Here is a 14,805-nt window from a genome sequence, read left to right as displayed (position 1 = left end):
AAATGGATTTGTAATTGTGACAAATAATCGTGATCACAATATTCAGTAAAATAATCGTGATCATCATTTTAGTCATAATCATGCAGCCCTACTTCAGAATGATAACCATCATGAGTTGTGGTGTAGGAAACCCACCCACTGCTGCTGCAAAAAAATGCCCGATTATAGAATTACCCTGTAACCAGACTGAAAGGAATGAACTTCTGCAGTCACAAAACACACCGGGACAGAGAGCCAAAGCACACTAGTCCATTGAACTTTAACAAAGGGCCGACTAGCCTGGACCCTGTTTATTGCAGCCTGCAGCTAAATTTAGTATTATTATAATAATAGAATAGACCCTAATAATAATCAATAATTATAATAATAATTAAATAATTAACAATAAGCAATAATTTAAAAGAATTATTGCTGTTTTTTTTTTTTTGTTTGTTTTTTATCTTGGCGTTTATCGGGCTAAAAGTATCTGAAACATAACAACATAGTTGAGGTCTCGTAAGAACCGGGACGTTTCAGACGTCTTGTCATTCAAGTTTGATCAATAATAGTGTCCATTTTGGGCAGAAGTCATTTTACCGGAAGTAGAAGAACGTTGAGGTGATTTCATTAGTTTGAGGAGTGGGCCGCTTTGTGACATCATGAAATGATGTTATATGAGTCCGGTTTCCGTCTCTGGGTGCTCATTCACATTGGGTGGGTTGCACTGTGTAGACCGCATAGTGGTTGCTCCACCAAACGAGCAACCAGTCGACAGACCAGGGTGGAGCTGATGCAGCGTTCAACGTAAATTCTGAAAATCGCGCTGCGTTTCAGAGAACCCAGAAAACTGTAATGCCCAGCCAACACAACTACTGGACCTTGTGTAGTGCTGCCTGCAGCTATTATTATTATAATTAGCCGATTGTTATTGTTCGGATTTTCATTATAATTGTTCTCCTTGGCACATTTCGTGCATCACCCACACACCAATGTTCAAAAACTTCTGGTCGGGCGGTGGAGAGAGATGAGTTTGTGGAGTAAGACGCTTTGTGACATCATCATCCAATTCCTTATAAATGTGCAGGTTGCGGCTACGAACGCACATTTGCATCGTGCGAGCTATGCGTGTGTGCGCGCGCGTGCGCGTGCGCGCGTGCGTGCGTGTATGTGTGCGTCGCATTACCTGCTTGACGTCGACTGGGCCTTCGATTTATGTTTTATCTCTCCTTATCTCTCAGTTTTTTTGTAAATAAAAACACATTCTGTTCCATTTCACCCGGTGCCGTGTCCTTATTTTGCAGTATTGGAGCCAGTCGTAACACACAAACAGTGGGAGTCGAAAACAGTCCAAAACATATTCTGTATTTGTATCTCACACGCAGAGTTTGATTGCAGCTCCAGAGCAAGGGGTTTGAATCATGTTTGTTTTATTTTAGTCCCAAAGGTTGAAAAAGTTGACAAAATGTCTCTGAGGGACATGCCGTGTTTAATCTGTTTTAATGGAACAGTGTTATTGGGAACTTCCTTCCACAAAAACACCGTGAGGCAGGACTCTGTGGACTACAGGTAGTAGACAGACGCCTTCTCATTTTTAGGATAGAGTCATAACACACAACATGTCTATCAGCTGGTATAAGTAATTCTGCGCGTCACCAGGACTCGGAAAACATCATTAAGTGAGCTGATGCTGCGTCCATAGGAAACTCGTGTAAAGAGGAGCGACAGCGCGAACTGATGCTACGCTGCATTGATACTTGAAAATTTGTAATTGGTGTCGATAATGGACCCTGTGTATTGCTGCCTGAGCTATATTCATTATTATTATTATTATTAGTTGTTGTCGTCGTTGTTGTTAATTTCACAAATGTAAACCCAGCTTGAGTATTTCTGGTGTGTGGTAAAACCACACTCAGATCTGGAGGCTGGTTTCTCGGTTTGGATCATGGTTTGGATCCTCTTGACCTGACTGCACTGCCACCGTGTGGCTAGAGATCAGCAAGGCGGCTTTGGGAGCCCCGAACGTATGATGTTGGAGCTATTCAAGACAAAGCCTCAAAGTAAAAAACAAAACAAAACAACAACTTTAAAATAAATGTAAAAAAAACAAAACAACAACGTGCTAAATAGATGTTGGAAACGCATCGAAACGCGTCACCTCTCCTCTCTACACTGGGGCATTTCGGAGGAAATGGTCCTTAATCGCGTCCATTTCTCAGCCAATGGTATCCAGCCACGATTTTCGGGTGTCGAGTTGTGCGGAAGATTTCCATTGGTCGAGCGGTCCCACGATCCGCGTTTCAATTGGCTGCCGGCTTATGCGTGGTGCGCCGCCACTGGTCGGTTTCCCGGGGTTCTCTAAAAGGGGTTGGTTCAGGAGCGGCGGCGGCCTGTCATTCTTCCCGGTCGGCGGCGACGCACGCACTCGTCCCCAGCGCGGCTTTTGTTCCAGGAGCTGAAGATAAATACCGGCGCCCTCGACTGAGATGCACCCGAAGATGCAACGTTTGTGGGCGATAGGTCTGCTCTGCGCGCTGCTGGCGTTCGGTGAGTGTCCGGTGGGAGCCGTTATCCCCTCACCCCGTGTTTGCCTAGGGTAATGTGCGGGCTGCGGGCTAACGCTAGCTTGGCTGCCTCAAGGCTGCCGCGTTTATTCATGCTGCGAAGCCTGTGAAATGTGGACTTGAGGGCATGGATTTTTTTTTTTTTTTTTTAACAAATGGTTGATATTTTCCGGCCGCGTTAAACCGATGAGTTTTCGAAAGCTCAGCCGCCACGCAGCTCTGCATTTCTAGAAGTTTCTCAACCTGTTACCTGTTCACTAGGTAACTGCAGCCCCTTTAAAAGACCCACCGCTTGTTTGCCTTCCACAGATTGAACATCTCAACACCCTGAAAATCTAAACACCCTGACCTTTCAGTGTTTGCTCATCTCAAGTGTTTATCATTTTCATCGTCATTCCCCTTTTCTCTATTCCTATCATTTATGTATTCTGTTGTCACTATTATTATTCTGAATATTTTTTAATGAAATTTTTCACCGTCTATATTTTTACTTCCATCTCCAGTGAGCTATTTAAATCCCAAATCCGTTTGCTTCCTTACAGCCGCAGTCCAGGCGGAAGATGAGCTCGACTTCGATGGAGCCGTGGAGGAAGATCTGGGGAAAAGCCGAGACGGATCCAGGACCGATGACGAGGTGGTGCAGAGGTAGGTTGGAGTGTGTAGGCAGGCAGGTTTATTTGTGCAGAACATTGCCCGCACAAGCGATCCAAAGCGCCTTACATAAGCAATCTAAGAAGCTAAAAGAAAACAGATAGACATTGAACTGCAATTAAAAAACAAAAAACAAAACAGGCCTTCACGCTTTAACATGGCAGGACTCCAACCCCCACCCACTTTAGTGTGTGTGCACTGTAGGACGAAGCCTTGACTTTACAAGGTCAACATGTCACACCTAGTGCACTTGGAGAGGAACAGAGTGGCAAAGTGACCCAAAATGCAACAGTGGCAAATTTGACTATTACAACATTTCCTTTATTGCCCGACAAGTTGTGAGGCAGGTTGTCAGTGTATGGAAATCTGGCTTATTCCCCAGGGATGAGTGTTCACAGGCCTGTTACTTGTCTGAATTCTGAGTTGATAAACATGATTTTGTTTTTATTTTTTTCTCTGTCCACAGGGAAGAGGAGGCTATCCAGCTGGATGGGTTGAACGCGGCACAGATCAAGGAAATCCGGGAGAAGTCCGAAAAGCACGTCTTCCAGGCTGAGGTCAACAGGATGATGAAACTGATCATCAACTCCCTCTACAAGAACAAGGAGGTGAGCGTAAATGCCATGATACAGCGTGTGCCTTGCTTTACATCTACATGGGCTTTTTTTTGGTCACTGGTGATGGCATTGATGATGAACAGCTTATAAGAAGAAATTAAAATCCTTAAAAGCTGTTAATCATCAATGCCATCACCACCCCTTGTTTTGAGCCTCACTAACCCATTGCACCGTTTAGAAAAATACAGAGAAGTGGGTGAGAGGGTGGTTGGTGGATATTAGACCACCAATTAATTATTTTCCCCTACATTTTTTTTTTTTTAATGGTTGACTTGAAAAACGAAAAGCATAATATGCATCCTCCCTGCACGCATTGTGCTCATTTCCACCAGTAGGTGGCGCTGAGCTACCCTTAGATCACTAGTGCCTCTTTGTAAACCTTAATATTATGACCAGGATCGGTGTGTTCATCAGAAGAGTCATATGTTTTTGTTTACAACTTAAAAAACATAGTCATCAGTTCCTCTTCAGTAATCTAAACTTGTGTTCTCCTAGATCTTCCTCAGGGAGCTGATCTCCAACGCCTCGGATGCCCTGGATAAGATCCGCCTGCTGTCTCTGACCAACGATGATGCTTTAGCCGCCAACGAAGAGCTGACCATTAAGATCAAGGCATGAGAACAGAGAGTGGATCCAGATCGGTTTCTTTATTTATTACCTTACATTTTACTGACCTGGTTACCCTCCGTCTCTGATCTCCAGTCGGACAAGGAGAGGAACATGCTCCACGTCACCGACACAGGCCTGGGGATGACCAAGGACGACCTGGTGAAGAATTTGGGCACCATCGCCAAGTCAGGCACCAGCGAGTTCCTCAGCAAGATGACAGAGATGCAGACGGAGGGCCAGTCCACCTCCGAGCTGATCGGACAGTTCGGCGTGGGCTTCTACTCGGCCTTCCTCGTGGCCGACAAGGTCATCGTCACCTCCAAGCACAACAACGGCACGCAGCACATCTGGGAGTCGGACTCCAACGAGTTCTCTGTCATCGAGGACCCGAGAGGCAACACGCTGGGACGAGGAACCACCATCACGTGAGTTCACCCGTAGATGCTGAATGTTGGAGGCTCAGGGAAGTCAAGATCTGGAAATGTTATTTTTTTATTTTTTTATGCCACTATCATAGTATAAGCTTCTCTCAAAAAGATGGATATAGTTAAAGTTCAACACGAAAATGGCAATCTGCAATAAAACTAAATTTTCTGAAAATATACAATAGACAAAATTTGGAAATATCCAATAAAAATCCTAAATATCAACCTGAAAATTAACATATAAATGCCATACATTGGCAATTAACATGAAACATAACAAATTAATATAGAACTCAATGTAATAATTGTGATCACTTGGTGATCATAAAGACAAGTTTTGCAATTCTCAATATTGAATGTAAAACAAAAGGGTTTTACACTTTTTTTTTATTTTTATTTTTTATTTTTTTACATATCTTCCAGTGGAACGAGCGTTTCATTGGCTTTGGTTTCTGTTTGTAATTTTCAGCTTGGTGCTGAAGGAAGAGGCCTCCGACTACCTGGAGCTGGAGACCATCAAGAACCTCGTCAGGAAGTACTCTCAGTTCATCAACTTCCCCATCTACGTGTGGGCCAGCAAGGTGACCCATCGCGATGCCTCGTCGTTTTGTGTTGTTACTTTGCATTTGTGTACATAAACGGGTTAATGTTTGGTTCTGAATCGGTCCGTCCTCCTCAGACTGAGACGGTCGAGGAGCCCATCGAGGAGGACGCGGAGGAGGCGGAGAAGGAGACGCCCGAGGAGGAAGCTGAGGTGGAGGAAGAGGAGGAGGACAAAGACAAGCCCAAGACAAAGAAGGTAAAGGAGTTCATGCAATTTGAAACCAGAAAACCTTAATGTGATAGCTTGGTTCAGTGGTTCTCAACTGGTGGCTCCCGATCCCAAAGTGGGTCGTGAGTCAATTTCATTAAAAAAAAAAAAACCACTTGTTAAACAATCGATATAAATATTTTGTATTTCCGATACTAAGCTTTTATTTTGAAATAGTTTTCCACATCCAAGCGAAGAAAAACATTGTGGATTGGCATTTTTAATGATTCTTAATTACAATGGTTAAAATCTTTTAATATTTTCGTTGTGACCTGAGGATAGATGTGGATCCCGGCCCTCGAACAGCTGAGACACTGCTTTTCGTTCTTTATTGGGTTTTTCTTTTTAATAAAAGAAGCTTTTGTGTTAAATTTGACTGAACTTGTGTGTTTCAGGTGGAGAAGACTGTTTGGGACTGGGAACTGATGAACGACATCAAGCCCATCTGGCAGAGAGTGGCCAAGGAGGTGGAAGAGGACGAGTACATAGCTTTCTACAAAACCTTCTCCAAGGTCGGCAGAACCTTCACGTTCTCTCCATCCGCATCATTATTTTTACGTCATAGTTCAATCGTTGAGCAAAATTGTTGGATTCCATAATTGTGATTGCGTCTGTATTTAAGGGGACCTTCAACTGAGTCTTTAACAAAGAATGCAAACTGGGGCATTTCCAGCAGTTTAACACACAATAACAATAACTAAAGACTGAGTTTGATGTTGTGAAGTAGTGTGGGGACATGCTTTGCTGTCAACCCTCCTGTTTTTCCTGGCATTCTCGCGTATTTAATCTTCTTTCCCGCTATGTTTTACATAGCGAACATTACTAACTGGGTAACTTTATTTTGAACTGGAGTTGTTGTATAACCGCAATTTTTTTTTTTTTTTTTTTTTTTTTTTTTTTTTTTATTTGAGGCGATTGTGATCATTTTGTAAAATCCTAGCTGAATTGTAATTGTAGTTTCAGCAGCGTAACAATCCTCTTTCCTTCCTGCAGGACAGCGACAACCCCCTGGGCCACATCCACTTCACCGCTGAGGGCGAGGTCACCTTCAAGTCCATCCTCTTTGTCCCGGCCGCCGCTCCACGCGGGCTGTTCGACGAGTATGGATCCAAGAAGAACGACTTCATAAAGGTAACTGCCGTGCTGTTTTTTTTTTTTTGTTTGTTTGTTTTTTAGGAACATTTTCTCAGCGCTGGCATTTGCTTTTGCAGGGGAACTGATTTTTCATTTATATATTTATTTTAACTTTCTCCTAACAGCTGTTTGTCAGGAGAGTCTTTATCACTGACGACTTCAATGATATGATGCCAAAATATCTCAACTTTGTCAAGGGAGTGGTGAGTAATTTTTTTGTTAATTCTTTTACATTTGAGAAGATTTTAATTGTTGGATATGATTTTTAGCGTCTTTAGTCTAGTTGTAGATATAACAGTGAAACTAGGATCCAAACGGTGGTTGTCGTACGTTCTCTAGCGGTGCTAATGTCTTGTCAAAGTTTAAATATTAATCATTTTGCTGGGAACCCTTTGGTACTCTTTGAAGAATCCTTGGCGATTCACAGCATGTTAATGGCTGCTCCTCCGGCTAGGTGGACTCTGACGACCTTCCCCTCAACGTGTCCAGAGAAACCCTGCAGCAGCACAAACTGCTCAAGGTGAGGCTACTGTTTTATTCATGAAGAGCAATGTGGGAACTTTTCTGCAAGTCCATAACTTTGTTTCTCATCTGATGGGGGTCGAAAAGCAGAGGTAGAAAATTCTGGTTCCGAAAGTAAACATCCACTTTGGGATTTGGACTTAACCAGGTTCGTTTGCCACCAAATTTAATTTTCAAAATGAAACCCGACGCACCGTCTGTTTGCAAAGAGAAGGTCAGACCTACTGTCATCAAACAGGAAGGATAGTTGGAATTTAAATACTATTTCAGTAGACTGTGTGTGGCAGTTTCACTCATTTGAATTTTCTTACTTTCTTCTAGAGCCTGTAAAGGAAATTATTGCTAAGTGTGCAAAAAGCGTTTTCTGCTTAGCGAATGAACTTTAAAATGTATATTCAGTTCACCCCTGTTGACTTGGGCTCCTGCTTTGCCGTCTGACTCCAGATCAGATTCTAAGGCGTGTGTGTGTGTTGGGCTTTCTTTCCTCGAATCATCTGACATTTTCTCGTGGCTAGACGAATGGACTTGATTAAATCTAAAACTGTGGAAGTAAAACTACAATACACGGCGATACACAGGCTGAACGAGAAATCTTCTTCAAACAGACATTAACAGAACGCAATTTTCGAATCGCAAAGCCTGCGATTATTAATAAAAAGAGAGATAGATATATAGATATAGATAGATAGATATATGAGCGTACACACAGCGGCCTCTGAGGGGGAGCGATCGGGCCACATTTTGCACACCTGTCCGCCGGTACCGACAATGTGCGTGCCAGAACAGTGTGTTTTATTTTAAGTCTCCGAATGGAATGAAATGAGTGTGTGTGGAATGAAACCGTGGCTCACTCGTGCGTGGCTGCCAGAGCCCGGAACACCTGTAAAGTCAGAGCCTCTTCCACAACATTGCACCCGTTTCTTTTTTCTTTACCTTTTTATTATTATTATTATTTTTTTTTTTACTTTAATGAGCATAAAGCTGTCCCTGAGAATAAAACATTTCTGCTGAAACACTGCATATTTTTCCAATGTTAATTTTCATCTTTGAACTTGGAAGATATTCTGTGGTGATTGAAGTTTTTCCTTTTTGCAATTCAACACTTTAAAGATGTTATTCATATCAATTCATCATAACACATAGGCCTGGCCTACATGAAAGTGCAGGTTATTATGTTGACCGTATCCAATGTTATGTTGGTCATACTATAGAATGATAAATTGCTTGTGTTTAGGGAAAAATACAGAAGATAAGGATCTTTGAAAAAAAATCGCAATTAGATTATTTTCCCTAATCGCTCAAATTCAAGAGATTATTTGACACATACGGCCGGTGATTACGCACAATAAGCTCGAAAAATACTCAAATGTGCGTAATCGACACGCGGTGCTCAGCCCCTATACTTATTTTTACTTTATTTACGATAGCTCTCGTATTCTAGTCTCTGATGGTGTTAAATGCGATGCACTGTTTACAGCTGTCTCATTAAATGGGGCGCTGGGTCCCCTGCTCCGATGTTCCCACATGATGTCATATTAACTAGCACGATGCTCATGTCATAGTAGACGTACAGTGCGCTGTGGGTTGTACAGTATATTTTTCCTATCACTCAAAAGTGGCAGGCCTTCAGTGTTCTACACTTGGAGCCAAACATTTTTGGAAATGAATCTATGATCAACCCCCATCTAACCCCACACCAGTAATTTCACCGTGTCAAATTGTGTTTATTCTTTGGCATTTAGGAAATTACTCTGGTTGATGAAATCACTCAAGTCAGCTGAATTTTATTAGCATGAGATCCTACCAAACGAGAGAGTGGTGCCCAGATTTTGTTCGGGGATTGGGCTTGTGGGGGGGGTGGGGGGTAGCTCAGGAGGTAGAGCTGGTGGTCTAGTAATCTCAAGGTTGCTGGTTCGATCCCAGCCTCCTCCTGCTAGCATGCTCCAGTGTCCTTGAGCAAGACCCTTAACCCCTAATTGCTCCTGATGGCTGCATCCGTCGGTGTTTGAATAATTGTAAGTCACTTTGGATAAAAGCGTCTGCTAAATGTAATGTAATTGTCAAACTTGGACATTACATTACATTGGACACTTTTAAACCAGATTTCACAAAATAATGGCCCCAAAGTCAGATTTTATTTTTTTTCCAAATATAATTATGGAAATTTGTTTATGGGACACAAAAAAATAAATAAATAAATAATTGTCTCTGCTGACAGTCTTAAAACGGAAATTCACACCCACCTCAGGTCATCCGCAAGAAGCTGGTGCGCAAGACCCTGGACATGATCAAGAAGATCGCAGAGGATCAGTACAACGAGAAGTTCTGGAAGGAGTTTGGCACCAACATGAAGCTGGGCGTGATCGAGGACCACTCCAACCGGACGCGGCTCGCCAAGCTGCTGCGCTTCCATACGTCGCACAGCCAGACCGAGCTGTCCAGCTTGGAGCAGTACGTGGAGCGCATGAAGGAGAAGCAGGACAAGATCTACTTCATGGCCGGAACCAACCGGAAGGAGGTGAGTCAGCAGCCTCCGATATGTATCAATACCATACTAATATTGTGATTTAATAATATCAGATACGAATAATGCCTAACCTCTTGTGCGATATCAAAAAGGTCAGCATTCTCTTCAATTTATTGTTACGGCAAAGTAATGCAAACCGAAATCCCAGGCGACAATATCTAATATCATGATGTTAATATTATTATATTGTGATATGAGACAAAGACATCAGGGTATTTAGTTCATGATAGAGGCAAAGATATTTTTTGAACTTGAGAGTGGGAGAACTTGTTCTAGGTGTTCTAAACGACACTTCCTCCTGCCTGGTCCTGATATCCACATTACTGATGATTTGTTCCTTAAATATTTCTGGCGTGTAAATATCTTTTATGAAGCATCACTGGTCCCCAAAATAATTAAATATTGAGATACTTGCTCAGCCCTAGTGGGTCAGTAAGTATTAAATCAAGCAGTTGTTTTTGTTTTTAGCTTGAATATTTTGTTTCTAAAAATATATTCAACGTGTTAAACAAATGATAGGGACAATGATGTTGCCATGACTCAAAGAAAAACAAATCAGTGTTTGGACGCCCAGAACTACGTGGAATAACTTGACTCTGAAATTCGATTTTGCTCAAAGTCAAAATGTCATTGATGGGGTGTTGTCATTTTTTATTTTTCTGATACAAATTTGCTCTTAAATTGAGCCCAAAACAAGGTTGTGAAAGTTCCTGGTCTGGTCTCTCCAGGCAGAGTCATCACCCTTCGTTGAGCGGCTGCTGAAGAAGGGCTACGAGGTGGTGTACCTGACGGAGCCGGTGGACGAGTACTGCGTGCAGGCGCTGCCCGAGTTCGACGGCAAGCGCTTCCAGAACGTGGCCAAGGAGGGAATAAAGTTCGACGAGAGCGACAAGACCAAGGAGAAGAGGGAGGCGCTGGAGAAGGAGTACGAGCCCCTCACCACCTGGATGAAGGACAAGGCCCTGAAGGACAAGGTGGGGGTGGGCGCGGAGACTGTTGGAATAAACCATAATAATGCACAAATACAGGCAATGAGGTGATGGTTTTACTATAAAATAACCCGTTAGATTATTTTGTTTAAAAACTGCCCTATTTAACACTTACAATTACCTGGCACTTTATACGAAACAGCAGTGCAATGTATTTGTGCTATGCATGTGCTCCTGCATATGCTGTTTCCATTGTTGGTGGCCGGGTCCGCCACACACTAAGTGAAAGGAAGCCGCGGTGAATTTGGTACAAAAGCATAGCTTTTTGCAGTCAATAAACTGGATGAATATTCAACAAAAATATCCCCATCTATTTTCCAAGGAGAATAAATAGAAATCAAAAGATGGCCCGAAGGTGGGGGGGGGGGGGGGGGGGGGGGGGTGGTGTGGTGTGGTGTTGTGTGTGTGTGTGTGTGTGTGTGTGTGTGTGTGTGTGTGTTTTAAGATTTGATGAGATTTCCTTTCTTCCCTCCACAGATTGAGAAGGCCATCCTCTCGCAGCGTCTCACCAACTCCCCCTGCGCGCTGGTGGCCAGCCAGTACGGCTGGTCAGGAAACATGGAGCGGATCATGAAGGCCCAGGCCTACCAGACGGGCAAAGACATCTCCACAAAGTGAGTGAACCCCTTCCCGAAACCTGGAGGGGGGCAGAATGTACAGCATGTCAATGTGTCTGGACCCAGTTGGACTGTGTGTTAAAAGTTGATTCATTTGACGTGAGTGTGATCGCTGCGTCTTTGTACTCCTTGGCGTTGGGTTTTTCTTCTTTCGCGCCAAAAATGCTGTTCTCAAAACCGAGTGTTGTAAAATTAATTAATGAAAATAAATATTGTTTGACGCGGTCAGAAGTGTACTATAACAGAATGAAGAAGTATTTTAATGTGGCGTGTCTTTTTTTAAATTTCAGTTATTACGCCAGTCAGAAGAAAACCTTAGAGATAAACCCCAAACACCCCCTGATCAAGCAGATGCTGAAGCAGGTCAACGTAAGTCTCCGCCTCCGCCTCCCTCCCATCACCGCTGTCCCAGCGCAGCTCCGTGTCTCACCGTCCCCCTGTCCCCCCCCCCAGGAAAACGCCGAGGACCAGACGGCTGAGGACCTGGCCGTGGTCCTGTTCGAGACGGCCACGCTGCGTTCGGGATACCAGCTGGCCGACACCAAGGCCTTCGGGGACAGAATAGAGCGGATGATGCGGCTCAGCATGAACGTGGACCTGGATGAGCAGGCGAGTCGGGCGGAAAGCGGGGGCGGGGCTTAGTAGTTTGCCCCCACAGGCTGTCTTCCCATGGAGATCGTTGGAACAGGCGACATGTTATTTCAAAACCGCCTAGAGTGACGAATGACAAACGGGTCTTAACTTGAGCAGACATCAGGGCTGCGCTAATGTCGTTGGCTCACAAATGAACTTGTATTAGGTCAGCCAACAAGTTGTTAGCTGTTAACTGAGTGTCATGGATGCAGAACCCCATGTACACTGTTTGTTCTTGCTTCTCTGAGCGAACACAAGCCCCATCTGTGTTCAGTTGAGTGGGTCCTGTATATTTACTTTTGCATCCCCACATTTAAATTCTATTATTGTAGCTGGTATATATTTTCTTGAGCGAAAAGCATGTTTTCCCATGGTTTTTATAGGAGTACTCTTCTAGCTGTTTGTCTCATACGCAGATTCAGATACATCCTAATTTGATCCTTGTGTTTCCAGAACTGAGATATGGGCAGCTGCATGCCAACTGTGTTGGCTCAATGCATTGCTTCAGATGAGATGAACTAGCCTAGCTCCTCTGAAATGAAGGGAAATACACCTTCCAGCATCAGTTATGTAATTGAATCAGCTTGAGTCTTTACGACAAGAAAAAGGAGGAGATCATGGTCGTTTGAAACGTAGCTACGTTCTGAACGATTTTGCCACTATAAAACCTGCCTCAATTTCATGTTGATGCAGTTTGATCATTTGTCTCATGTGTAGCCCAGTGGTGGTCTGGGCAGTTTGTCTGGAGTTTCTCAAAAGCCGCCTTTCTCTGCAGGTCGAAGAGGAGCCCGAGGAGGAGCCCGAGGAGCCGGCGGAGGAGGCCGAGGATGAGGAGGAAATCGCAGACGAGGAGGACGAAGAAACGGTGAGAGAACTCACCAACTCGGGTTCAAAAACCTATTTTTATTCCAAAGGATGTTTTCACAGTTTGTCTCCCTCTCTCATGACTGCTCTCCTTCTCTCCTTCCAGGCAACGACAGATAAAGATGAGCTGTGAAGCACTGAATGAGGGGTGGGGGGTGATGGGGGCGGGGGGCGGGGGGGACTGGGCCTGGGGCAGGCTGAGGCCGATGTCACCACGGCAACACGCTCCTGCGGCCCTGGGTTAGGGTTTTATAAAGAGAGCGTTTGTTTTGTTTTAGGTTTATTTTTTATTTTTTACATTCCTCATGACTGTAAATTTGTTAATATTTAACTGACCGGTTTATGGAAATAAAAGAAGATCCGATCCGTCTCTTGATCAAATAAATGTTTCCTGGGAAAAAATAACAGCTGTGTTTTGCATTTGTTTTGTCTTTTTTTTTTAATGCACCATTATTAGTGTACGCGTTTCTCTGTCTCTGTCTCTGTCTCTTTCTCTCTCTCTCTCTCTCTCTCTCTTCCCCCCCCCCCCCCCCTCCCTCCCTCTCTCTCTCCCACTCCCATCCCCTCATTGACCAAGGCCTTTACGTGTCGGCCATTGCAAACTTATTAAGCATGAACTTGAATTTAAAAAGACGATCTGAAATTTGGAAATGTTCAGAAGTACCATGTGCAACTTCAAATCTTACTGAAATGGATATTTTATTATTCATGCTTCAAACAAGGGAGTTTCTGTGCGGAGAACAATCCACGAGTAGAACAATGACATTGCGATGTACTATGTCATTAGACCCAGTAGGTGGCGCTGTAAACACTGCCGAAGCATTATTTTTTTTTATTTTTTTTAAAGGACTTGAAGGCAGAGGTCAGCGCTCGCACAGTCAAGACCCTGTTTGCTCCAGGGTTGTGTGCTGGTTTTGCCGGTTTTGATTTAACACTTAAGGAATTCTCCGGGCGAGCAACATTCCAAATGCGTAGTTCAATTTCTGATCCCACTTCGAGGCGCGTTCTTCGTTTAATTCAGTCCGTCTTATCTCGCGTGGATCGCTGTAGGTGTTGCTCACAGGATGGAGAACCGCAATTTCAGCCTTAAGCCGAGGTGGAAACCAATAAAGTACTTTACTGTACTTTGTATTTACATTCACGTGTCTACATTCTTAATATCTTGTAAATTACAACAAGGATATGCATGAGCCCTCATTTGCAGAAAATTAAGGTACAGTATATTATTATAGACTGTCACTGGGTAGGAGTAATTTTGTGTCATGGTACTTGCATTTCAGTAACAGGTCAGAGTGCTTTCACGCCTCCATTTTATTTTCGTTATGCATGGGAGTCTCTGAGGGAGGAACCAGGAAACCCCCCTCCGCGCCGTGCACTGACCCTCGGCTGACTCGTGACATTTTGGAGTGTTAACTGATCTGTCAGGGCTCCATTAGAGGTCAGGTCCCCCTGCACCTCCCAGACTCCACCTGGGCAGGATGCCGGCTGACGGATGTGGGCCATTGGGTGGAGGAGAGAGGCCCTGGCTTATACTTGGAATAGATGTCTGAAATAAAATGTTCAAGCAGGTCCTTTTGAGTGTCCGGATTCAGCCCCCAGACGTCAGCCTGTATCAGGGTCATATTTATTAAGTTATTCTCATTGAAGAATAAGAAATGGGTCACAGTATTAAAGCAGCACAGTCTAATATTTTAAACAACTTGAACCGTAGGCCTACATAAAGATGACAAAGGTCAAAAGGTCAACATTTCTAGCCCCGACTAGTCCTTGAGCCCCTTTTATCTTTTATTTTTCTTTCATTGAACAAAATTATACAATACGATGAAAAAATAGTCGGCTGAGAATAGAACATTTTCAGATTCTATT

The 14,805-nt window shown here is 43.7% G+C and overlaps 1 protein-coding gene across 1 annotated transcript; it reads left to right on the top strand.

Moving 5' to 3' along the window:
• Nucleotides 1-2,361: 2,361 nt before the first annotated feature.
• hsp90b1 (heat shock protein 90, beta (grp94), member 1) lies at nucleotides 2,362-13,344 on the top strand. The gene is made up of 18 exons (XM_080002263.1): nucleotides 2,362-2,523; nucleotides 3,083-3,185; nucleotides 3,658-3,799; nucleotides 4,304-4,420; nucleotides 4,511-4,842; nucleotides 5,312-5,423; nucleotides 5,522-5,641; nucleotides 6,049-6,165; nucleotides 6,647-6,784; nucleotides 6,913-6,990; nucleotides 7,242-7,307; nucleotides 9,558-9,827; nucleotides 10,565-10,810; nucleotides 11,303-11,439; nucleotides 11,733-11,811; nucleotides 11,896-12,051; nucleotides 12,851-12,940; nucleotides 13,046-13,344. Exons 1-18 carry the CDS (start codon nucleotides 2,463-2,465, stop codon nucleotides 13,070-13,072), a joined length of 2,391 nt encoding a protein of 796 aa, XP_079858389.1. The 5' UTR covers nucleotides 2,362-2,462; the 3' UTR covers nucleotides 13,073-13,344.
• The last annotated feature ends 1,461 nt before the right edge of the window (nucleotides 13,345-14,805 follow it).

The sequence above is a fragment of the Zeus faber genome, assembly GCF_960531495.2.
Source record: "Zeus faber genome assembly, chromosome: 6".
Taxonomy (NCBI): Eukaryota; Metazoa; Chordata; class Actinopteri; order Zeiformes; family Zeidae; genus Zeus; species Zeus faber.
This window is presented reverse-complemented; position numbering and strand designations above follow the sequence as displayed.

Coding starts and splice junctions, on each gene's coding strand:
- hsp90b1 (XM_080002263.1), top strand. CDS start 2,463: ATGCACCCGAAGATGCAACGTTTGTGGGCGATAGGTCTGCTCTGCGCG. Junction 3,800..4,303: donor CCCTCTACAAGAACAAGGAG/GTGAGCGTAAAT, acceptor GTGTTCTCCTAG/ATCTTCCTCAGGGAGCTGAT. Junction 6,785..6,912: donor AGAAGAACGACTTCATAAAG/GTAACTGCCGTG, acceptor TTCTCCTAACAG/CTGTTTGTCAGGAGAGTCTT.